Genomic DNA, 25,475 nt, shown 5'->3' on the forward strand with positions numbered 1-25,475 from the left:
TCATTTTCCAGTTAAGAGCTCTGCAGATAGTAGGACCCTCATGGCCCTCAACTGTGAGGTTTTGAAGTGACAGCCAAGATGGCTCAGAAGGATTATATTCTCTTCTATAGGATTTGGATCATTGCCTTAGTCATGTTTCAATGATCAGAATGAAAAAAAAAAAAAGTATTTTCTGGTTGAAACTGACCTCTGAGTTCCCGATTCAGAATACAAAACTGTTACATGTTACATTGCAGTATTTCAAATACAGTCAATCCTATTCAAAAAATGTTTACTTGGTTTTGGTTCATTTATATTCATTTTTTATGAATGTTGATGGTGATAAGCAAATTCATCACCCAGAAGTATTTCAAAAGAATACATTCCCTTTTGTTCCATATGTGTTTTAAAATGATTCTGAATACTTCATATACAGTATTTTTAGGATCCAGCCATCACCAAGTCATCAGGATCCAGTCCTCCCCTTCACTGAGGACTAATAGTGTGTGCATTTCATTTCATTTTTCACATAGTAAAAACAGATGGGGCCAGATCTGGTAACTAGTATAACATCCATTCTTTAGTGCACATTTCCAAATAATGGCACAGATCTGGTGCACAGAATGAGTCTCCTATTTTAATACCTCTGATCCAAAACCCAGGATTTCATGTGGCTCTGTCCCAAAGCTTCTTGCTGTCTGAGTTCTTCTCAAGGATTCTTTGGCAGGCAGAGCCTGCTCCGCCCGAAACAGACCTTAGAATCCATTCGTATAACCTTTCTTTACTGATACGGCTGTAGTCTCCAAACCTCTGAAAATATCCATCAAGTGTTGCCTCTAAATCTGTCATACTCAAAAACGATTAACCAAACATGTTTCTTGAAGATATTGAGAAGTGTATGTATAGCAGTGCGTTGTAGCAGACTGAGTGTATTTATTTATTTATTCGTGTGTATGTGTGTGTGTGTGTGTGTGTGTGTGTGTGTGTGTGTGTGTGTGTGTGTGTTTTACTGATTTTTTTTTACTGAGGTGGGAGTCTTCACATTGTAATCTTTTGGTGAGCGAGAAATGTGTGTGTTTTCATTTCAAACACCAAACCTGCCAGAAGATTTGCCTTTGGCAGCTGGTGTTTAGTGGTTGGATGAGGTTGTGTATGAGTTTCTCTCTGTGTGTGTGTGTGTGTGTGTGTGTATGTGCTCTCTCCAAGGGCCTGATGCATCCCAACCTTTCACACGCAGTCCCCCTGAAGTGAGATGATGTGGGCACATCCTCAGTGAACATCTCTCCTCTTCTTTGTTCTTTCCTTTCTTCCTCTTCACTGCACGCCTTCGCGAGGTTCCCTGAGGCCAAACGAACATACTGTGGACTCTTTCTGCTCCTTATTATTCTCCTAGCGATGCTTCTTCTTTTTGAAGCCATGTAAGTGTCTAGCTGCACCACTGTCTCCACTTGGGCATCTTTTACACCCTTGACTTCACTCATCCCGCTTTCTCTCCCTATGTCCATCCATCTCTTCCTCCTCTTCTACTCTTCTTCCTCACAACATCATATATAGTCCCCTCCTATCTCTGCCTGGCACCCCTCCCTCCCTCCCTCCCTCCCTCAATCTCTCTCTCTCTCTCTCTCTTTCTTGTCCAACCCTCCCTCCCTGCCTTTATCTTTCTCTTGCGCTCCCTCTCTCCCCTTCATCTCACCTCCAACCGGTCTGGCACTCCCATCTCCCTCCTGCTCTCTCTCTCTTCTACTCCTCTCTCGGGGTGTTTGTCCATCTCTGTCCACCTCGGTCTCCAGCTCCCAGACTCTGCCGGCTGAGTACAACCGCCTGTCGCCTTCGGTGCTCATCTCGATCGGCTGAAGCGTCCACGCGCCACCCAGGACACGCGCTCGCTCGCTCTCTCTCTCTCACTGAGGTAAGAGGCAGGAGCTCCGCACTCCTGCTCCAACACACACACACACATACACACACACACACATAAAGATGCAGGGACAGAAAAAAAAGGGAAAGAGTGAGGGTGCCACCGAGCCCCTCTGCATGACAAGAAAGTATAGAGTCAGGAGACACAGGAGATGAGAAGTGAGAAGTGAGAGGTGAGGCAGAAAAGAGTCTGAGATGAGAAAGGAAAGGAAGGGGGAGTAGAGGGAGTGAGTTGAGGACCAGCAATGCAGGAATCCTGGCCAGAACATCCCATTCACAAAGCACAGAGAAGTCTGCGGATTGGTCCCCGAGCCTGCGTGCTCGCTCGGTCCCCATCCCTCTCTCTCTCGTTGCGCGTGTGGAACGGGTTGGGGTTTGGGTGGGGAGGGGAGGATGGACCATTCGACAGCTTACTGCACCGCTGAGTACACATTACCTCATTCAGATGAACACAGCCGACTGGCCATCGGCACCCCGCTGCTCGGGAAGAACCAGGCGGAACGGAGGACCCACCGTAAAATAATCAATGTCCCGTTGCAATTCATTTCACTCACGGTGACCATGATGGGGATGAAGATGCGGGCAACTTTTCGCCCTCCCTCTCTTTTCCCCCCCAGCACCGACTTTGCGTCTTTCCTCGAGGTGGTAAAAAAAAAAAAAGAAAAGATGAAATAAAAAAGCAGCCAATTAAAGAGTGGCGTTTCTTTAGGGGGACTAGTGCATGTGCAGAGCCCTGAAGGGTAAAATACAAAGGCAGGAGCTACTGCTGGAGATAGTGTCAGAGAGAAAAGGAGCGAAATGAAAGGAAGATGAAGGGCGTGAGCGAGAACAAACGAAAAGATGTGAGCAGAAAGGGGCGAAGGGATGAATGGAAAAAGAAAGTGCCATTGATAAAAATCGCCCGCGAGGGCGGCCGCTCTGGCCGTGCTGGCCAGGAAGGGACTTCGGGGGGATCGTGGCTGGGTGCACGAGAAAAGGATGAAAAGAAACGCCGGGAGGGACCGAGCAGGGATCAGAAGACAAACCGGAGTGTGTCGATATGGAACAAATAAATCGATGGCGAGAGAGAGCAACGCGCACCTTTACACCAGTCATGAGTACGCACCACCGGTCTCATGGGATAACTGCGGAAGATTACTTGATTTACTGCTACGTGCATTTGTGTGAGACTGTGTGTGTGTGTGTGTGTGTGTGTGTGTGTGTGAGTGAAATGAACCAGCACACAGCCCTGCAGTGGAAAGAGCAGGGGAGTGTAAAACACTGCCTTGTACTGGCGAGGGTGTCGGGCCTGTGTGTCAGTGTGTGTGTGTTTGTGTGGTGGAAGTGTGTTTTCATTTTTATAACTAACCCTTGTGGGAGCCATCATGGGCATTTAAAGGTTGTTTGCCTTTGTCCTGTACCATGTGTGTGTTTTTGTGTTCAGCCCTTAGGGAAGCCCTTAAAGAAGTCCTTGTGTGTGTGTGTGTGTGCGCGTGCATTTACGTATATTTGTTTGGCTTTGCCTGCCCTTGTGGAAATCCCCCCTCTCCCCTGTGTGCGTGTGTGTTTATGAACGCTGTGGTCTCTCCCAGCGCGTTCTGCTGGTTTCTACCCTGGTGCAGCAGGCACCTAATTAAGCGTAACTCACACCAGTCCTACAGCCTGGATTACCGAGAACGCACACACTCATCATGTCACGTGCATGCGTGTGTGTGTGTGTGTGTTTGTTTGTGAACATAATTGTGTCAGTCTGTGTGTTGTTGTTTTTTTTGTCACTTTTAAAGTGAAACTGCTCGCTTCTTCTTTAGCTTCCTGTCAGCAGGGTGTTGCGACGGAAAGAAGTCACAGAGTCATGAGCAAAAGAAAGTGTCCCTTTTATTCCTTTTTACTCGTTCACTTATATGCAAAAAAACCCCGGATGTCCTGGCACCAAGGTGCTGTTCAGCTTGCATGAACGTTCTGTCCCTCCTTTTCTCGGAACGTCTCCTTAACCTGGGTGTGTTAAGGTGTGTGAAACACGTATGGGGAACTTCTTCACGAGGTGGTCCAATATCTTCCCAGAAATGACATCCTTACTCTGAGGGGCCAAGGTTAGGTGTGATGGGATGAAGGTTAGACTTATTCCAGGTGGAACGCTGATATGGAGATATCTGATCATGGCTCTTCGTGCAGGCGTGAGGGCGCTTCCTTCCTTCCTCTCTCGCTCGCATCCTCCTTACTGCTGGCCTTGTGGGTCTGGATGCATTTCATTTGCAAGGACTGATGATCCATGTAGTTTGACGCTCCGTGCCAAGCCATTAGCACATGCATGCATCCTGGTGATGCATGTTCCATAGAAGAGGTGTCAGGTTTACATGAATTGTGCCTTTATGCACTCAGGTCAGATGTCTTCCCTTGACTGCAGTGTTGCTTTTGTCCTTTATTGTCATTACCTGATTCCCCTGATCATCGTTACCTGCAGCTACATGAACAGATGCATCCATCACATGCCTTGGTCTCTGTAGACCACGCAGTCAGAAGGCTGCAGCCTTCAAAACGTTGTTAAGTGAGATGATGAGACAATATCCTACTCGAGTCACCAGCTGTCAGGGGCGTGCATTGAATCTTGGGACATGTTGATCTTTGAATGATTCAAAGGGAGTGTCACTAGCAAAAAAAAAACTACGTCTGCCGGAAAATGTAACTTTCACTGCTACAAACATGCATGCATCAGCCCAGAAGCTAATTTCTTCTTCTAAAGATCTGTCATGTTTCTTTGCCGGCTTGGATTAAAAGAAATGGAGCTGATCATGTTTATTGGCTTTAACCAATGTTACATAACTTTTATTCCTGGAAAACATTTATTTTGTTCTGTGAAATCAATATTGCAAAAATAAAACTGCCTTCAATCTCACATCTGTGCATGCATAAGCATGCGTAGTTGAGGGTGCCACATTTTCAGAAGAGACAGGACTTGATGTGGCCAACGGGGTTGAGACATATTTGACACCCTTTGTCTGTGAACCATCATTCTATAATATATGTAAATTTCATGTGTCTATATGTGTGTAAGTGAGTGTATTTTCCACTCAATTTATGTTCAAATTTAAGAAACTTTCTGTTTGGAGCCATATGTTTCCATATATAAATTTGACTTTGACTGAGACCATGATTTTAGACAAGCAGTTATAAAAGTCTAAGTCCTTCATTCAAACATATGCATTCTCAAGCAAAGCAAGGACGTACAGATATCCTATCTGATCACCTTCATATGAGAAGAGAAAACTTCACTAAGGTCAAGAAATCTCACAGGCCCACTGTTGACCAGGATTCAAGGGCCCTCCATGAAAGCTCTGATTATAGTGTTTTGACGAAATAGTGTCTTAATTGTTTATGTCAAGCCACCAGCTTCCATTAGCCCGGTGTGTACACTGCTGGCAACAATCTAATTTGTGATGAGCTAATTAATTTCTGCTCGCCTCTGTTTGCACTGAGGACGACACTGCAAAGGCAAAAAAACGCCCTGCTGGACCATCTGCATACAGAAGATGATGAAAACGCTTAGTCAAATGCACATGACATGTGCACAACCTGGCGCAAACACAATGCATCTGATCGGAAAGTAAAGGGCATGCAAGGGGCAATCTTGCAAAAAAAGTACAGAGATCATTTAGTCTATTTAGAGCAATTTGGAACTGTTTTCAGGGCAAGTATTTTTAACCGAGAGCAGGAGGTCACAAAGGGCAACTCTAATTTTGGAGCCACACCGAGGTCACGAGCTGCTCCATGAGTCAGGCCTACCAATTAGAGAATCGACAACCACCTAAATGAGATTGCTACCATAGCGGGACTCAGATAAGTAGCCGAGGGAAAACAGGCCTTTCTTTTTTTAGTTCACAAAGATGACATTTTTTTAATCGAGCCATAATAAAATGACCCATTTTGCAGAGGCGTCACAGGCATTAAATCCCTTTTAATCGCTCAGGAGCCAGAGACATCGTTTGAGTCCTTGTGTGGTCGCTTTCTCCCAGAGGTCAGTCGTTCATTCGGTCAGCAGGAAGAGTGTACTTTTTTTTTTTTTGCTGAGTAGCGGATTTTGGATATAGGAACTCTGCGTTCGCTTTGCTCAGCCCGCGGTGGATCAGATGCTTTGACCTCTAGGTTCCCCTGGGAACTTTGACAAAATAAGCTACAGTGAGCGCTCAGTCTCATTTAGCTCATGCTGGTATGAACTTGTGCCTTTTTCTCCAAAGTGATCTAATCAGAGGTGCGATGTGAAAAGGTGAAACGGACACTTGCAGCCAGAATATGTGGTTAAATGTCCAAGGTGTCAAACAACAGTCGAAACATGAGAAAAACACACCATGACGTGCTTAGAGAGATAGTAGAAGGGTAATACTCACCCTGCTACATGTCACTTTCTGACTAAAGCAAATGATTGAACCTGAATTGTGAAAAAATTTAGAAAACCAGAAGACCCAGGTTCAAATCCCAAAACTACAAACAAAACTACCATTGTGTCCCTGAGCAAGACACTTAACCTTAAGTTGCTCCAGGGTGACTGTCCCTGTAACTACTGATTGTATGTCCCTCTCGATGCTGTAAATGTAAATGTAATTGTCCAAAATATTTGCAGTAGTGTATGATATATATTTCCTGATTTCAAAGTGATGGTGGGCACAATTTATGAACTGGCACCAAGTTCCTGACACAAATGAAGCAATAATATAATAGAATGTAGAATCTGATGCAGGGTTTGAACAGGATTTTGCCTGACGGGGCGTCCACTCGGACGTGCAGTGATCGACCAGGCCAATGCATCGCATGCCTTCTGCTGCAGGAATTATAGGCCTTGGACAGCAGTGCGCTGGGACTCTAAGTGCTTGTGTTTAGCGTGCATCGTACCGCCACGCGAGCTTCACTCGAGGATGTCACTTTTGATTCTGCTTCATTAAATTCAGCGTCTGCTATAGAAGACAGTGAACTTGTGCCGTGCCCTGACAGGAGCAAACCACCGCTAAATTCCTATCTCTTATGTGATTGGCTCCCAGTGGTCATTGGTAGCATATGCATCCATCCACGCATTACTCATATCATTACAATATCTTGATTTCACATACATGTTTATTTGAATTGTTTGTCGGCTCTTACCCTGAGTCACTTCCATCTGCTGAGAAGAGGGACAGTTCCCCCTGGATCAGCGCAGGGTTAGGTGGGCGTTACTAGGTTGACAATCATGTCTGTTGACCATCTCCACTACACATGCTATGCATGTCCCTTTGTCCCTCAAACTGAATGATGCATATCTGTTTTCTTTGTTTCAAGCCGGGTATTTGCATGCCAGAGTATGCAATTCTTTCTTTCTTCCTGCATTGGGCTGAAACTAGAGTGTGAAGCAAGTGTGTGAGTGTCTAAGAGAGAGGGCTGGACAGACGTTTTGTGGTGCAAGGTCAATGGGGCTTTATGTTCTGCTGAGAGAGAGACTGTCAAACCAAACTCACTGCTGCTGAACCACAGAAAAACATATCCTCTCTCTCTCTCTCTCTTTCTTTCTCTATCTCTCTCTGTATGTGTCTTGCAATCTGTCTTTTTGCCTAATCTACATACAACCACACCCACTCCCAAGATGCACACATGCACATGTGGATAAGAACATAATCAAACTGAACCGAACCAGTGGTTATAAGCTGGCAGAATCGTATTGTAAACTTTCCTCTGCGGAGGAACAGAATCATTTTTGATTTTGTTTGGGGTGCAGTAGGTACAGTACATCGCGTTTCCTGTTCATCATTCTAGTCGCAGCGCGTTACGTTAGGAATACAGTACATGCGAAGGTCTGGTGCATGCTAAAGCGCAGTCTGACTCATTTTTATGCCAGTCACTCCCCATTCACACACACACACACACACACACACACACACACACACACGCACACACACTCTAGCTTCAGAAAACACATTCAGCACCCCCCTACCAAACCCATACACAACAGTACAATACGTGCAGGCGCACAAACACACATTTGCTCAAAACAACACACCTTTTATTTTTTACCATTGCTAGTGCTCACCCTTACCCCTCAGCGCTAATTAATTACTGCATTTGCTAATCATGTAATTGTGACAGAGCCTGGTGCACAGCTACAATTAGGACTCATTAAGCCAAAGTTGTGAATTGCAGCACTACTCGCTTTGCTCTGTAGTGTCAGTTTTTGACTTCCAAGGGAATAAAACTGATTCGAAGTATAATTTTTTTTTTACATTTTCATTTTTTTTTAATCACCTTGTGATTGTGAATTTGATCACAGATATGCACACACACTCACACACCCACATACACTACTTCACAGCTTTAAGGTATGAGAAGAATACAAAATTCCATTTTTTTTCTTTATAGCTTTCACTGCTGTAGGCATGACAGGAATTGGAATGGTACCAGAATGTGTCCCTGGGACAGCACTGAAATTGAACAGGAGGGTGACAAGATGGAAATAAGGCAGTTGACTGAAGGTATAAGAAAAATTGCAGAAGCTGCAAAAACAAATAAATAAAAATTAAGATAACTGAAGAAAGGAAAATGATGAGGATATGTAACCGCCAAAACAGAAAAGGAACAAAAACTTAAGGGATAGAGAGATGACCGTTTTCTGGCTACACAACCCGATACACAAAACTGTGATGGACTGCCTGTTCTGATTCCTTTCAGTCAGAACCAGCATTTTTATCCAACAGTTTGAGCTACGGTTGTTGCAACTGGATCATGGGATTAGCCTGTGCTCCCCAAAATGCGTTTAGGAGTCTGGCTGTCCTTGACCTTGCCACTGGTTCAACAATTTTTCCTCCTTGAAGGACTGCAAGCCAGGAGCATCCCGCAAGTCCGGCTGGTTTGGAGTTGATTTGGCCAAACTCCTTGTCAAAGATGCTTGCTGGGGCAGTGGTGGCCTAGTGTTTAAAGAAGCGGCCCCGTAATCAGAAGGTTGCCGGTTCGAATCCCGATCCACTGAGGTGCGCCTGAGCACTGCTCCCCGGGCGCCTGTCATGGCTGCCCACTGCTCACAAAGGGTGATGGGTTAATAGCAGAGGACACACTTCACTGTGTCACTGTGTGCTGTGCTGTGTATCACAATGACAATCACTTCACTTTCTGCTTGAATCCTTTGACAGTATTCATCAACTGCCTAATATATTGTGCCTACAACAGGGATACAAGTTTACTTTAAGCATGTTGTCCTACAAAGAGGCCTTATTAAGCATCCTGTAATAGCAATTTACTATTATTATTGTTGTTAATAATCTTTTTTTATTAGTGTTTTCATTTTGATTAGATGTGTTTTCTGAATTCTAAACAAACCTTGAGAATGACAGTGACAGAACACTGGAAGTGTTGCCAATGGAACTTGCAAATATGACCTCTTTAAAGAAGAAGATGAATTAATCCATTTGTTAGTGCAAGAACTCTTTCTGGGCAGAAATACTGTGCATCTCGTAATGGATTTGGCAGAGGACCCAGGTCTGCAAAGGATTCGCATTTGTTCTCCGTAAGGGGGTTCGCATTTCCCTCTGTCTTGGTTCAAAGTCAGTAGGCAGGACAATGCAAGGGAACATGAGTCTTTTTTTAAAATGGCCCAACGCCTGTGTATGCGTGTGTGAATATGAGAGAGGTTTGATTTAGAGCCGTTTATAGTGTTTTATGTCTGCAGTTAAGGTGTGTGTGTGTGTGTGTGTGTGTGTGTGTGTGTGCAGCCATTAGCGTTGAATGTATGACAAAATGCCAGAGACTCTGTGCCAAGGTACATGGTGTCCACGTGCACAAGCTGTTACACCTGCAAGGCATCAAATCAAAAGCAAATCACAACAGAGGGAAACAACAGAGATGGAACAGATGATAAAAATAAAAAGGGGACGAGTACAGAGAGCCACAGAAATCTTTTCAAGCAGCAGCAAAACAGAGGAAGGGAGAAACAGAGGGATTCCAAAAAAAGTGGTAAGTGGAAGATTCGAAATAGAGGAGAGAGGGACAGAGAAAGAAAGGCACAAGAGAATATTCCATGAGAATGGCGTCAGAGGGAAGTGTGTGATGTGAGAGGTACGTTGCGAAAACAGCACAATCAAGAGAAAAGAGGGAGAGAGGAGGAGGAATGAGAGAGAGAACAGTAGCGACAGTACGAGATGGAGGTGACTGCTTGAAGTTTCTGATGCAATCTGATGCTGTGAGAGGGAAAACAAAAAGCAAATTCTTCAAATTATTCTTAAAGTAATAATAAAATTCAGTTTATAAAAAAAAAACCATTAAAAATGTTTATATGCATTGTTTATTATGTCGACCAGAAAACACAAAAAAGCGTCTAGTTTTCTATCTTGATGGTGGGAAAGAATACAAAGTCGTCTACTTTCTTTGAGAGACACTTAGATGAGCGATGCTTCAACAGTTGACGATCTAAACAATCGAAATTATTTATTGTGCGCTGCCGATGAACGTTGGACCTCTTGAAATCTAGCATTACCAATTGATAACAATGATCAAATTTACAGGTTCTTAGCTCCTTTTCTCAGACAGAGAGCACGCGGGGAGGATGATGTCAAAATTGAGCAAGCATCTACACTTCAAGCATCAATGGAATCTTTGTACTATAATTTACTGAAATTGATCCTTATTTTCAGCAATGAAATCTATAAAGATTGCTGCAGGGAAGGTAAAAGTGGTCAATACTTTTTTTTCCATTAGTCTTGAAAAGTATTTTATTTTATGCAGAGACGGAATAAAAATGACAATAGAAAGTTACATTACAATTTTTTTTTCAATTGCATTTCAATATGATACATATGATACATCCAACTACATTTCATACTGTCAAACCTCGACTGAACTATAGCACAGAATACAAATTGTTTCCCAGTTGATGCCCTGTAGGTATCCAGTAGCTCTGTAACCTATTTCCAGTACTGTACTGGAAACTCTTTTATATTATTGAGGTTTGCACAGTGATCATGCACATCTTAATCCTGAATGAAAAAGTACTCTGTGGGATTCTAATGCAATCTTCAAGTGGATACAAGAGCATAAATTTATTTTTTTTTACATGCATCTTATTTTTAATATATATTTGAAGGTAAAATTACATGCAATGCATTTAAAAAAATCACTTTGTGATCTACTTAATTCATTGAAGATTGAAGTATTTGTCAATAGTAATGTAAGATTTATAATATATTGATTTTTTGCAGTGGGATGCATGTGTGTGATTGAACAATTAACAAAATTACAGAGGAAGGACAACTAACAAAGTCATCAGTATTCAGAGTGAGATCAAACAGATCCAAGATCATCCGTATCCCTTGATGTCTCACTAGTTAGCATCAGTGCAACGGCTCTGGATGACGGGTCCCTGCAATTCAGCGAGATTTTTTTCCCGTACCCAGGAGGCTCCGTAGCAGAAGCTCACATTCATCTGTGGCCCCACCAGGCTCCGCTTCTTCCACCAGCCAGCTCCTCCTCGGTTAGTCCCCACGCTTACTCCCTCTCGCACTTCTCTCCTCATTACTCCCCCTGTCCATCTCCCCCGCCCTCCACTCTGCACTGCCTGTCACCTCCACTCCGGTTTGGTCCTGACTTTATTCGCAGAGGCCACGTCAGGTGCTACCTTAACCAGCCCTGGCGTTTTAGTGGATTTCATTATTTCTGCCAAGCCGTGAATAGGAATCTATAGCACTGCTGGCAACTTAATGAATGAGAAACTCAAGAACCCTGTTTCTTTATTGGTTGGAGTGTTCACTTCATTCTACTTAAACATAACATTAGCATCTCAGCAACTCCCTTTGTGCTGATTTGTATTTATTTATTTATTTTACAGTCCATGTTTCTTTTCTAATTCAATCTGCACGGACTAAAGACCTGTTTAGACAGGACTGGTTTCAGACTAGATGCCGGGCTTGTTGTGCCATAGTGTCTCTTCTGATGTCAGTATCTTGTAATGGACTGCGTAAATATTACGCTATGCTTCGAAATGTATGAAAAAAACCCCAATTGTGTTATGATCATTGAATAATTTGGTAATATCCCATATGGAGCAAGGCCAATTCACTCCTTTCACTGCATCTTATGCAGCTGTTGATGGTTAACATTAAGGACATAAAAATCTGTCAATTTATTATTCTCTTTTTTTTTTTCTTCTTCTAATTATCTACATTGTCAATGTTCATCATATGTTCACATCACTTTATCACAGTGACTTACTCTTCCAGTTCAGTCATGTTTTTACACCAGCGTTCTCTTTAATATGAATTTATTTGTTACCATTGAAATGAATGGGAATTGATCTACCACAACTAGTCGCTCTGGGCAGGGTGGAGCAATATCCAGTTTGTGCTCTGCTAGAAATTCTAGGTCTGATACACAGGATGTCGTAAAGAACCCTTTAACTTTTATCATCATTTACCATTAAACATGCTGTGCACTTCCATTTACCTACACAATTTTTTTTATCTTAATCCATGAATCTCTTTTATTGTGAGTTGCAGGAATATTCACCCACTTTTTAAAATTTTCCATGAAAGGTAATAGTTAGGTTTATTACACTTTAACATACAGTGAGGCTGTGCACTTTAAGCAATAAAGCAGTTGGACTGATTGTTCTGTTGTATTGTATATTTGCACTGCAAACCAACTTGAATCTCTTAATATGAAATTCATTTTTATCTAGCTCATCAAACCCCTTTGTCCACTGACTTGCCCAACATCATTAGTTAAATACATAAAAAGCTAATGTATTTTCATGTACTTCATATTTAGCACAAGTTAGAAGGGAACTGGGATTAGAAAACAATACGTAAAGCTCTCTTTGTGTGTCTTTCATTTGGCTGAAATCATTTAAACAATCACTTTATCACAAAAACTTTGTCATCTTATCTCTCTGAAACCTTCTAAATGCAAATTTGTGCTTACTGTGTAAGCCATGGACTTGACTTGCAATGGGCCTGACTTGTTTTGTAAGGGAGTAAGATGAGGAAATGAGGAGGCAACGTGTGTAACAGCTAATCATATAAAAAAAAGGTCAAAGTATTGATCACTTGTCGTTTCTTGTCACCTCTCTCACCATGTTCAGGTGGAATAACAGGTCAAAGAAGGGCTGGGGTTTAATATTACACTTGTACTGCAAAGAGAGGCTCACACACTCCTCCCCCAAACTTGTTAACCTCAAATGCATCCAGCCACACTCACCTGAATTTTATTGTTGTTTTGCTGTGTTAAATCTCTAATCCCAGGAAAGGAATTTATAATATAGGTCGTATTCATAAAGCTCATAGAAGGCTACAGTTCGTCTTGAACAGGATGTGGCACTTCCATTCCCTCGTTGGTCAATCATCAGTAGCTTCAATCTGATACTAATTAAAGGCCAATGAACCAATTCCTGTAATTAACTAAGCACAGAGGCATTACAAAACTTTTTTGACATCCGGTTTACAATTGATCAACTTGGGCTGCCCTGTCTGAAGGGGTAAATTAAGCAGAATTGAGGGATGGATTTTACACAATCCACTGGTTTTTAAAACCATATACGGGACCTCCATGAAACCCTGACGGATCTGAAGTAGATAATTGCTCTATAGCTCTCTCATTTCTGCTGAGGCAAGATATTTGCTCACAGCAGCAACACACAATGGGCCCTATTTACACACAGTGCAACACGAGCAGTGGCGCTAGATACCTGATAGGGCTAATAAACCTTGATTTCCTGAGTGAAATCTAATAATAACTGCAGATCCGCTATGACTCTCTCTCTCTCTCTCTCTGTGTGTGTCTAATATCCTGGTAAAAAAAAGTTGCACAAAAGTTGCACAAAAAATGCTTGCACAGGCAATGCAAGCGTTACATTTAACAATACATGTCGACAACAAAGAAGACATATGGCGCTTAACCAGTGAGAGTTGCCACCAAAATGTGCAAAGCTACTGCTGTTCAAAGCAGAACAGTCCAATAATATATAATATAACAGTCCAATAATAAATAATATATTCTAAACATAGAAGAGGTAATGTGTGTGTGTGTGTGTGTGTGTGTGTGTGTGTCTGTGTGTGTCAGTCCAATGTTCGAGTGTCTGATGGCATGTGGAAGGAATCTGGCAGTCCCTTTTTTTCGGACGGCAAGAGGGTGAGACGTGCATGTGAGGGCACCATTGGTACTGATCCTTCTTTTAGAAGTGTAGTTGCCAGTTTTGTATTGTACTGCAGTGAACCGTAAGCTGTGGCCAGCATGTGGCAGCCTCCCCTTGGGAACATGTGGAGCGATGTGCTTGACATTCAGTGACCCGTTCATTCCAACAGAAGTCTGGCATTGATACTATTTAACGTTTTCTTCACTTTAGCAATTTATGGCTTGAGATAAAAAAATGCTTATGGACTGCAGCATCATAATTTATAATTGCGTACTGCTTTCCGACTTTATACCGTTTTATTTGAGAAGCTCTGGTAGTAGCGTACCAGTAGCGTAAATGAAAATGAAAATATAAAATCACATGTAAAGATATTCAGATTGGCACATCGTTTAATTCTCCTAACATCACAAGACACAAGAGCTTCCTGAAATCTGTGTATTATAGAGTTTTGACAGCTTTTAAGGAACTGATGGGTTTGTCCACAGCACACCTACTTTCATTTCACTTCAACCGCTGCATTATTTGAGTGACAGGATTACTATGTTTAGCTGCTCAAGTGTGGTGCGACGCAATCGTGGTTCAGCTATGGCACCTGCACTGGCATGCATGGAGAACATGGAGAACTCATAATTTGACCACATCCTTTTCATTTTTCTGGTCAGTGAGCAGGGTCACCATTTACACTTCAGAGGATGAAGAACAGGTTTGTGATTTTTGACTCTGGACTCCAAGCAATCTTAATGTGTAAGCAACATGGCTGATGTGTGGCATACTAAAATGCAGCACATGAATCTGACTGACCCCTGAGGGAGTAAAAGCCTCCCTCTCTCACTCGCTCTCTTTTTATCTCACCTCTTTCTTTGTCTTTTGCTTTTTCTCCCTTGACCGTGTGCCCTCACTTGCTCTCATTTTCAATATGGCTTTGCTGTCACTACTCTTTTTTTTTTGCTCCTCTGCTTTTTGTTCTCAGTTTTGTTCTCACTCCACGTCCTTATCCCTCCCTGTTTTGCTTTTCATGCCTCTCGCTCATACAAAGGAACTTGTAAGTAATCCCGTTGAGGCTTTTGGGTTTATGTAATTTCTACCTCTCTGAAACACAACCGCTTAGAAACCGGTGGCGTGCTCTTTCTTTTCAGTGCTGTGGACACTCTAGGTTACTATTCTAATATCACCTACATAAACTTTTTCAACTTTCCTGGTGTGATCCTGGTGTGCGTACTTCATATTAAGGCCTGGATTGTTCTTCTTTTTTTTTTTCAAGATTTGGAATCAAGGACACCGAAGATCCATTTTTAGATGTTAATATGAGAGTTCTCCCTGTTTTAATGAAAGATTAATGTGTCAGTGTCAGGAAAAAATGGGATGATTCAGTGTAGAAGCAAAGTGCGATGAGGCACATTTCAAGACTTCATAATTAAGATGCTGCGGGCTTAGAAATTATTTTACGAACCTGACCTACTGTACAGAAATGTGCTGAGAATGTGTGGTGGATTCTAACATGATTAAGGTGTGTCACTGGAGTCCCTGAACATGTTTTTTTAATGGTATGGGTTTTGAATAATGTCAAGGTCACCATGTGTCCTCCAAGAAGTTCTAACCACAATGCTATTGATCCATGGCTGGAATCCTCATCCACACAATTAAGATACATTTTTTAGCAAGAAATTGTAAGAGGAAATGCGTTACTTGGAAACTGCTTTTTACAGCCCCATGATTAAATACACTGCTCTATAATCAATAAATGTATTGATTTAATAATAATGAGCTTATATTAGTAATGTAAGCCTGGCATTACAGTTACGTGGTGTATGTCGAGTACTTACATATTTTATTACAAACAGCTTGCAATAAATATTTCATATTAGTTGATTTATCTCCATTAATTAAATTACGGGGACACATGACTGTGACAGTAAAGTTTGTATAAATCCATGACATATGACTGTGTTTTTGTTTGGTAAACATCACTAAGAAATAGCATAATAGTAGCCACATTAGATAAAATAAAAAAACTCCACACTGTTATCCAGAATGAATATGCTGTCAAACCAATCAGACTCCTTCATCCTTTTATTAAGTGCATTTGGCAGCGCAACGCATTGAAAAGCAAGTTCATTCATACAGATTTTTCAGCATCGTACTAAATGAGACCCAATGAGTGTAATGAATTCATCGACTAAAGGGAGTGGATACCCAAGAGGGTCAATTTATTAAGTAAAGAGTGTTTTGTGTGTGTGTATGTGTGTGTATTACAGCCCCCCAGGCTCTCATGGCTAGCATTTATAGCCCATGTAACACCTAATTACTTGCATGGAATGATAATGATACAGGGCCTCCTGTTCACTCCACAATGCAGACACAGAATCCTTCGCCGGAGTGGGACCTTGAGTGGAATTAGATTTTAACCGCAATGCGGTTGCTCCAGGGTTAGCCGCTCCCCCATTTAGCGATTAGCCTCCTAATGGGCCGCTCTCAAAACGTCACTGGAGCATCCTCCCCATGCCTCAGTGGGACTGAGACATGTGGGATTTAAAAAAATTACTCTTCAGTTGCACGGTCAGTTTTCATGGACCTACTTTCATCCAAAGATCCACTCCTTTTGGGTTTCTGCACAGGTCTAGATGACTAATGCAAATAATACATACTAGTCCCTATTATGTTAATATATATATTTTTTTGTGAAATTAGTAATTTTGGTTACTTCAGCCCCAACCATATACTGACAATTTTTAAAGAAAAAAATCTATAACTAGTGTACTGTTTTTTCTTCTTCTGGTTTTCAGGGTCTGTTCTTCACCTTCGTATTCCACCAGCATCTGCCACTATTTACGAACCTCCTATAAAATCTGAAGGGACTATATATAGGGACACATCTTTACCGTGAATCACTCCAAGGTCAAATTGTTTAGACATGCATAGCGGTCTTCTGACGGGTGTGTATGTGTGCAGAATCTTAAATTACGAGTGGCAAGTGCCATTTTTAAGTGCTGTTTGGTATTGTTGGCACTAAATAGAATTCTCTGTAGAGGTCTCAGTGGACGGATTTTTTTAAATTGGAATATTTACTACGATTCAAATATGAACTGCCACCAAGGCAAAAATAAGCCAGTTTATACATTTTATATAACAATAGGTTGTTCCATTTTTTGTCTGGCATGCAACCTGTGCCCACACTGGCAGGTTTATTAATCGACCGAAGCCCAGAGGAGAATGTCCATCCCTGTCCAGCAAAGGTTCACTCCCATTTCCCATGAGTCTGGTGCCTCCCTCCACCTGTGGTATCTGACCCAATCTGTGAGTCTCCATTTGCCACACTTTTGCCCCCCAAGCTATTCTGCTGTTTTCTACTCAAGACTCCAGCTGCATTTGTTTTCTTGCCTCTTAACTGGGCTTTTTATATCGTTATCACGGTTGCAGGAATGTTTCTTTTTTATAGCGCACTCAAAAAGCTCAATTTAATGCTTCCATTTTGGTCTGGGTATCTTTCAAGTCCCGATTTCCTCCAGTAATGTTTTCATTGGCCTGGGCTATGTGGAAAGATTCACCCCATGCCCTGCTCTTGTGCTTTTACAATAGCTGCCTTTTATGCAGCCTGGATGGCCATATCATTTCTGGTTAAAGCCATTATTGCTCAGCTATGGATCTTCTGCAACGGTTTTCTGGTGAGGTCCCGCACCATGCAGTGTACACTTTGACCGAGAAGAGCGGGCCGGCTCTTATATCTCTGCTGTCACTCTATTCTACCCCTGGTCTCATGAATAGCCTATTAGCCTCAGTGTATGCGTACGTCCGTATCCATCTCTGTCGCTGGATGCAGCCTGTTCCATTAAGCTATCGGCCGCTGCAGTCTGTCTTCTGGTCCAGCGCATCTCCGGTATGATTATTTTGCCGATGGGTGGAGGCATGGCATTAATACCGAGGGCCTCCATTCACCATAATGATCCAGCCAAGACCTTCTTCTTCCCCATATCAAACCTCCAGATGTTTCCAGGCATCGCAATGCCCCCATTTGTCAGGGGCTGGTTAGGTTCTCTACATCCCTCTCCCATCTGTCTCTGGCTTGTTTCCTCCTCTCCAGCCTTCCTTTCTTTTGTTGGTTCTCCTCCAATTGCGTTTTCTTTTTTTTTTTCATTCATCCCCACATCTGTCCCCCACTCATTTTTCACACGTTTGCCACCAAGAAATGCTGAAAGGGAGACAAATGTATCTCCTTCACCTCGTGAAAGTGAAGTGATTGTCATTGTGAAACACTGCAGCACAGCAAAAGGTGTCCTCTGCTTTTAACCATCACCCTTGGTGAGCAGTGGGCAGCCATGACAGGCGCCCGGGGAGCAGTGTGTGGGGACGGTACTTTGCTCAGTGGCACCTCAGTGGCACCTTGGTGGATCGGGATTCGAACTGGCAACCTTCTGATTACTGGGCCGCTTCCTTAACCGCAAGGCCACCACTGGCCCAGCCCACCACTGCCCCACCCAGGTGGCACCTGCAGCCACGAAAGTGCATTTGTCTGTTTATTTTGGCACTTAAGCTTTGATGTTACCTGGCTCAGCATTTTCTGTCTGCTGTGTTACCCACGTTTTCATTTTATTCTTGCTTTTTATTCACAATCATGCATTTTGGGAGATCTTGATCTTGCTCTCACACAGCTTCAGAAGCACATGCAGCCTCATTGCTCATCAGAGTCAGTTTCAAAGGGACGGAGAATTCATCTGCATTACGCTCCCTAAGAGGTTATCCTTTATATCTCTCGGTTTCTCTCATTTATTTAAAAATCGGTGCTCTATATCACACAAAGGACAAATGCAAAAGAAAGTTCCAGTTTAAAATGAGATCTGGAGGTATGCAAGGCTATTGCTCTGACACTCCTAATCTATCTCAACCCAGCATGATGACCACTAAAGGCCATTTGCATCTATGCACCCAAAGGCTACCAGCCCCCCCCTCCTCCAGCATGTTCTCTCTCTGCCGCTCAATCTGTCTCCGAGGCCTGGACATTCTCTACCCTCTGCCCTCTGTCCCACATCAGCCTCAAGAGCAGTGCAAATGACACAGAGGCACGCTGTGGGATTATAACGCCGTTCCTCTGGGTCATTCAGCTGCCATTCAGCGAGAGCAAGGAATGGAACCAAAGAGTTTTGGGAGGTGGACAGGGAGTGCCTTAAATGCTGCTTAAAGGAGAGCGGCAAAAAAAAAAAAAAAAGTGAAGTGAAAAGTGAAGCCAGGGGATTTCATTTCCATTGGGGATCACACTAAAGGAAAATGAATTACTATGGAGATTAATAACAAAATGGGGGTTTGTGTGGGGATCAGCCTCGGAGGAGCAGTGAAGGGAAAGTGCATAATTAAGTTTCTAAATAATTTGCCAGCTGTCGGCCCATTTCACTAATTAATATGGATTATAAATGCATAGGGGTCAAGTCCATTATACAAACAAAGTACCATAAGGTGAGGAGAAATAATAACATTAATTTGTGAATTTGTTCATTTTTCATGGGTGAAAAAACATCTGGGGCCCTTTTTTTTTTTGGGGGGGTTCATTTTAGTATTAAAATGAAAAAAAAATTAAACAAAGAATCAAATTAAGAATGAAGGTTAAGAATGAAGGAAAAAAGTCTTTACTGTAACTCGAGATGTTTAATTGTGTCTTTTGAGTCTTTTGAAGTAAAAGTTCAAATGTTAGAAAGGATTTAATAGAACCCCTTAAATTAGTAAGAAAAATAATCAATTTGATTAAAAAACAAATGCCAGTTAGGACTTTCTTAACCTGATCCTTCAACCTCTCGTGAAATTATTTTTGCAATGCTATTGAGTAGTTGCTGAATATCCTTTGTCTTTGCTATGGGGGTTTGTATTATATGTATAATATGACTGTGACTCTCTTGGTACCACACATATTTTTGTTTTAAAAGTGATTTTTTGGGCAGTGGTGGCCTAGCGGTTAAGGAAGCGGCCCCATAATCAGAAGGTTGCCGGTTCGAATCGTGATTCGCCAAGGTGCGACTGAGGTGCCACTGAGCAAAGCACCGTCCCCACACACTGCTCCCCGCACATCTGTCATGGCTGTGACAATGTGACAATCATTTCACTTTTTTTAAATGTTCTGGATTTTTTTTCTGGCAACGTTTGGAGCAATTGGTTTATGCAAAAGTGTTTTTACAATATTCATATTACAGCCTGGTTCCATTTTGCAAATATTGAACTAAATGGAACAAAATGAGACCCTGTATAGCAGCATTCTTTTGAAATGGGATGTGTATGTGTAGCATATTGATGATTTTTTTTTTGAAGGAGAGCTTCTCAGTCTTCAGAGAGAAGTATGTTAGTCACACAACTGCTGACAGTGACAACAGTCATAGAAAGCATATGCATTTTCCTATTAAAAATAGAAATTAGATAGATGAAATATAAAGAATAGAAAGGAGTAAAAATGAATTATAGGTGTAGGAGTAGGGAGATCCGATCCATGATTATTATTAGTAGCATTTGATTAGTTAAATGCAGTTTGGAAGCTGATATGTTCTTGTGTGCCCTGGAAAGACTTCCCATGTTCATCCAAATATAGTATAAGTGAAGTGATATGAAAAAGACTACACTTGCTACCTTGGACATCTCACTTCTCCTGCTACTTCACACACCTCTTTTTACCAGGCAGGTAAGGTGGGCAGCACCCTCAACACGTAACATTTACATACTGCAAAGTTTCTGCAGAAGGAACAGTTAAACCTGTCAATGAGGATTATCGATGATGATGGTTTCGATGTTATCAGAATGGGAAATGGTGGTAAAGACAGTAAAATTTTTCTGAGAAGCGGTTTCTTTACTTTACACATAACTTTTTATTTTAGTGATTGTAACTGTGGCAGGTGCAAATAAGGTTTGTTGTCCACAATCCTAAATGGCCTTATTTCACACACTTTGCTATGATGTGTGAATTTAGATAAGCATGACAATAACAATAATTATGGCTGGTTAAGTGGGACCACTCCTATTTCTTGAAATACTTAAAATTCTTGAAATTTCATTTTTAGGACTTTGCATACAACTTAAACGTGAATTTTCCATTGTGATGTTAGTGATGTTGGTACTTGTTATGGGCTTTAGGACTGTTAATAGGGGCAGTGGTGGCCTAGCTGCCCCGTAATCAGAAGGTTGCCGGTTCGAACCTCGGTCCTCCAAGGTGCCAGCGAGGTGGCACTGAGCAAAATACCGTCCCAATACTCTGCTCCCCGGGCACCCACTGCTCACCAAGGGTGATGGTTAAAAACAGAGGACACATTTCGTTGTGTCACTGTGTGCTGTGCTGTGCAATCTCAAAGACAAATCACCTTTTAATTTCAAATGATATGATATATATTTGTGATGTGATTACTATACAGCAGATTGGGGTGCCTGATCCATATCATATTCTACGTTGTAGCTTCTAGGGTTCTGTCTTTGTAAAACCCCAGTTTGAATGTACGGTGGTGTTACATTAGCCATGTGAAATCAGGTTCAATTTTACCCTCAGGACCACACAGGACTACATAGTTTTTAGGTCAGCAAAGCTATCAAAAGATTGTTAGAATTGGGAACATCTAGCTCATCTTCCAGACTGTCACCAGTCATATGGAGACACCACAGGGGCTTGAAGAATAAAACCAATACTGTAGGTGGTCTAAGGAAGTTCAATTTTCCTCTGCCTGATATCGTGGCACAGCAAGTGCTAATCTGACCGTCAATCACAATCTCAACACCTCTCCTTAATTTGCCTTGGTAATAGCCCCTGGGAAACGATGGAGAGAAAATGAGGGAGAGGGTTTCCAAAGGTGCAATTGACTTATGACACTCACTGTGATATATATACTCACAACACAGCAGCAGCAACAGCTCAGCTGTCTTAGTGCAAATCCAAAGGAGACATGAGGAACGGAATGTCTTGGTATGTCCAGCACAAAGCCTAAGCAAACCCTGCTGAGCTGGCTCAGTTGGCCTTATTGAATACTCCAGCTGACAGGTTCGATGATTTGAAATTACTTTTGGATCCCTTCAAGCTGTAGAAATTAATTGCACATCAACAGATCCTCTTTATTAATGCATAATCTACATAAAATAAAATAATATACACATGTGGAGTTAAGTACTTAACAAAAAAACGTGAAATAACTGAAAACATGTTTTATATTCTAGTTTCTTTAAAATAGCAGCCCTTTGCTCTGATTACTGCTTTGCACACTCTTGGCATTCTCTCAATGAGCTTCAAGAGGTCATCACCTGAAATGCTTTCCCAACAGTCTTGAAGGAGTTCCCAGAGGTGTTTAGCACTTGTTGGCCCCTTTGCCTTCACTCTGAGGTCCAGCTCACCCAAAACCATCTGGATTGGGTTCAGGTCCGGTGACTGTGGAGGTCAGGTCTCCACTTTTTGTTAAGTACATAACTCCACATGTGTTAATTCATAGTTTTGATGGCGTCAGTGAGAATCTACCAATGTAAATGGTCATGAAAATAAAGAAAACACATTGAATGAGAAGGTGTGTCCAAACTTTTGGCCTGTACTGTATGTCAGATGTCATCAGATGCCAACAAATACACTGGCTAATATATTTAAAACACCCACTCTAAATGGACATGTGTGTTTGCACAGTTAATAATAATATCATGCTGTCAGAAGTGATTCCTTGACCAGACAATGACAAATGATGAAAGACTAGAAATTGTTGCTTATTTGATAGTTAAAATTAATGTTGCACTACACCTAGCTCTACACATTGCAGGGCAATGTGCCATTTAAGTCAGTAAATTATAAATGTGTGCCATTAAAGTGTCTAGATGAAACTAATAAAGTGACTGTAATTGTTTCATTTGCATTTAATTACTTCACTTTCACTTTTTAATTAGTCAAAAATTTTTGTCCTCTTTTCTTTTAGTTCTTCTGACAAAGTTAGGGTGGGAATACTTGTGTATTTTTTACATTTCATAGTTCAACAAGCATGCTTTTTTTTTCTTTCCACAGCTGCAGAAATGGCAATGAACAGCATCCTCAACGCCGATGATATCAGGAAGGCTCTTGATGCATTCAAAGGTAGGTGATCACTCTATACTCCGTCTGCAGTATTAACATGAAAATATTCTTTATTTTGGCAATACCTTGATGTTGGTGCTTCTATTGTAGGAACCATTTAACCATAAATCAAGCCACAGACACACACACACACACACACACACACACAACCTTGAAATTTTACTCCCCATTTGACACACAGTACATTTCAGCTACGGCTTGCATTTCTGTGAAGTGATGCAACCATGTGCCTATGAATCAGGCAGTCGACACAGCATGGAAGTAAACCTCATTAAACATTAACAGGCCTTTGATCACGCTTTTGCTTATGTGTTTCCGGGGCGCTGACAGCTGCTGACTCCTTCGACCATAAGAAGTTCTTTGAGATGGTGGGCCTGAAGACCAAGTCCGCAGATGATGTGAAGAAAGCGTTCCTGGTGCTGGATGCCGACAACAGTGGCTTTATAGAGGAGGAGGAGCTCAAGTGAGGAATATACACATGTCCCACCAAATCACACAGTCTAAGTGTGTCATTGAACTGGTATTTGACTCATGGAGGAGGTGGCAAAATACAGTCAATTACTTTCTCAACAAAACATCTGCCAAAAGTTAACTTTAATATAGCACGGCTGTATTATTTCTTCATTCAATTGACTGAGTTGATTACATTTTGACAACATTTTATAGGATCTTTAAATCAAAGTCACAGGTTCAAATACCACTTACCACCAATACGTACCTGAGCAAGACACAAGGGAGACTGTACCTGTAACTACTGATTGTAAGTCACTCTGAATAAGGACTGATAAATGCTGCAAATGTAAATTAATATACGTTGTTGCTATGCAGCAGATTGGTTTCAGTTGGTTTCAACCAGCTAATTCATGTCCGTATTGAACATCAAATTTCTAATTTTGCACCCTGAAATAGCATCACTACTGTTATGGGTCAGGCGTTGGAATAAGGTTGAACAGCCGGGATGTCTGATTGGACTCCTTCAGACACCCAATTAATACTGATATCTGTAAGCCATGAGATCAGCCTGCTGTAACTGGCTGCCATCTGCCCTGTAGGTTTGTACTGAAGAGATTCGCTGCAGATGGAAGGGACCTGACCGACAAGGAAACCAAATTATTCTTACAAGCAGCTGACAAGGACGGGGATGGGAAGATCGGCGTGGATGGTGAGCCACATGGACAGTCTCAGACAACATCATATACACACAATTCAGTCCCAAAAACAGGAGAATTACTCTGTAAGACATAATACTTAAGACATATGCAGAATGTGGCTGGAAATGTAGAGAAATTGAAATGTTAAGGTGTTCAAGTGCAGACATATGCAGACTCATTTAACCTCAAGACCTTAAGAAGCATTATGACAGACCTTTAAGTGTTCTCTCACTATTACTTTACACCTCTGTACACAACACAATAGGCACAACTCCATTGTGTGGACTCTTTAGCAGTCATAAGTTGAAAGGCAGTTCTGTTTCTAAAATCAAATAAAATAGTCAATCTGCTGCACCATATAACCAGTATAACAAATTATTAACATATACAGTAAACAATAAAATTTTTTTATGTTTTTGCCCATGGTGATATCTGAAGTCTGTGAAAATAGATAGATGTGAAATTATTAAGTAAAAGTAAAATAATAAAACCTGTCAGAGTCATATATATTTAAGTATATATTGACTGATCTGTAAAAGTTTGAAGGCTGTTGTTACTGTGGGGATTACTGCTAACATTCGATTTTCTTTCTCTCATGTTTCTGTTTCAGAGTTCACCACCCTGGTGCACGAATAAATGACACCCCAATAAGTGCCCCCCAAGCACATGCTGTCCTGAGCCCCTAACTGCAGCCAGTTACCTCCACTACCACTGAAAAACACACACACACACAATGCACATCTCACAATGTAGAGAGAATATCTGCTAACACATATATACACACATACGCTGCAAACCATCACATAGAATTCTCATTGCTATTTATTTTCTTTTTTATACAAACGTTTGTGTCTGTTTAATTTATAGATTATCAAACCTGCCTCAAGGGGGCATAAAAAACCTCACTGCTGAAGTGTGCAGATATTTAACAAAGATGCCATCACCTTTCTTTCTTTCCTTCTTTCTTCCTTCCTTTCTTTCTTTCTTTCTTTTCCTCCCACTCATTACGCTGCTCTGCTCCTTCTCTCCCTCCATCTCTCTATCCTTCTATCCCCTCTGGTAATGAGCTGTTCTGAATTACACCAAATGAAGAATGAGGTCAAGCTGTGAAAGTAACATAAAATACATGTACAAATTTAAGAAAAATAAAAAGGCTCAAGAATAACTAATTTTACCTCCTGGCTTAAATTATTTCTCATTTAGCACTTAATGAAAGAAAGGACAGAATGGACCTCCCCAGACGAGCTGAAGGAAACTGATATCA

The 25,475-nt window shown here is 41.7% G+C and overlaps 1 protein-coding gene across 1 annotated transcript; it reads left to right on the plus strand.

Moving 5' to 3' along the window:
- The first annotated feature begins 1,636 nt into the window (after positions 1-1,636).
- On the plus strand, positions 1,637-25,385 carry pvalb6 (parvalbumin 6). The gene is made up of 5 exons (XM_028985819.1): positions 1,637-1,888; positions 22,992-23,060; positions 23,391-23,523; positions 24,113-24,222; positions 24,822-25,385. Exons 2-5 carry the CDS (start codon positions 23,000-23,002, stop codon positions 24,845-24,847), a joined length of 330 nt encoding a protein of 109 aa, XP_028841652.1. The 5' UTR covers positions 1,637-1,888; positions 22,992-22,999; the 3' UTR covers positions 24,848-25,385.
- Positions 25,386-25,475: the final 90 nt, after the last annotated feature.

Source organism: Denticeps clupeoides, chromosome 7 (assembly GCF_900700375.1).
Source record: "Denticeps clupeoides chromosome 7, fDenClu1.1, whole genome shotgun sequence".
NCBI lineage: Eukaryota > Metazoa > Chordata > Actinopteri > Clupeiformes > Denticipitidae > Denticeps > Denticeps clupeoides.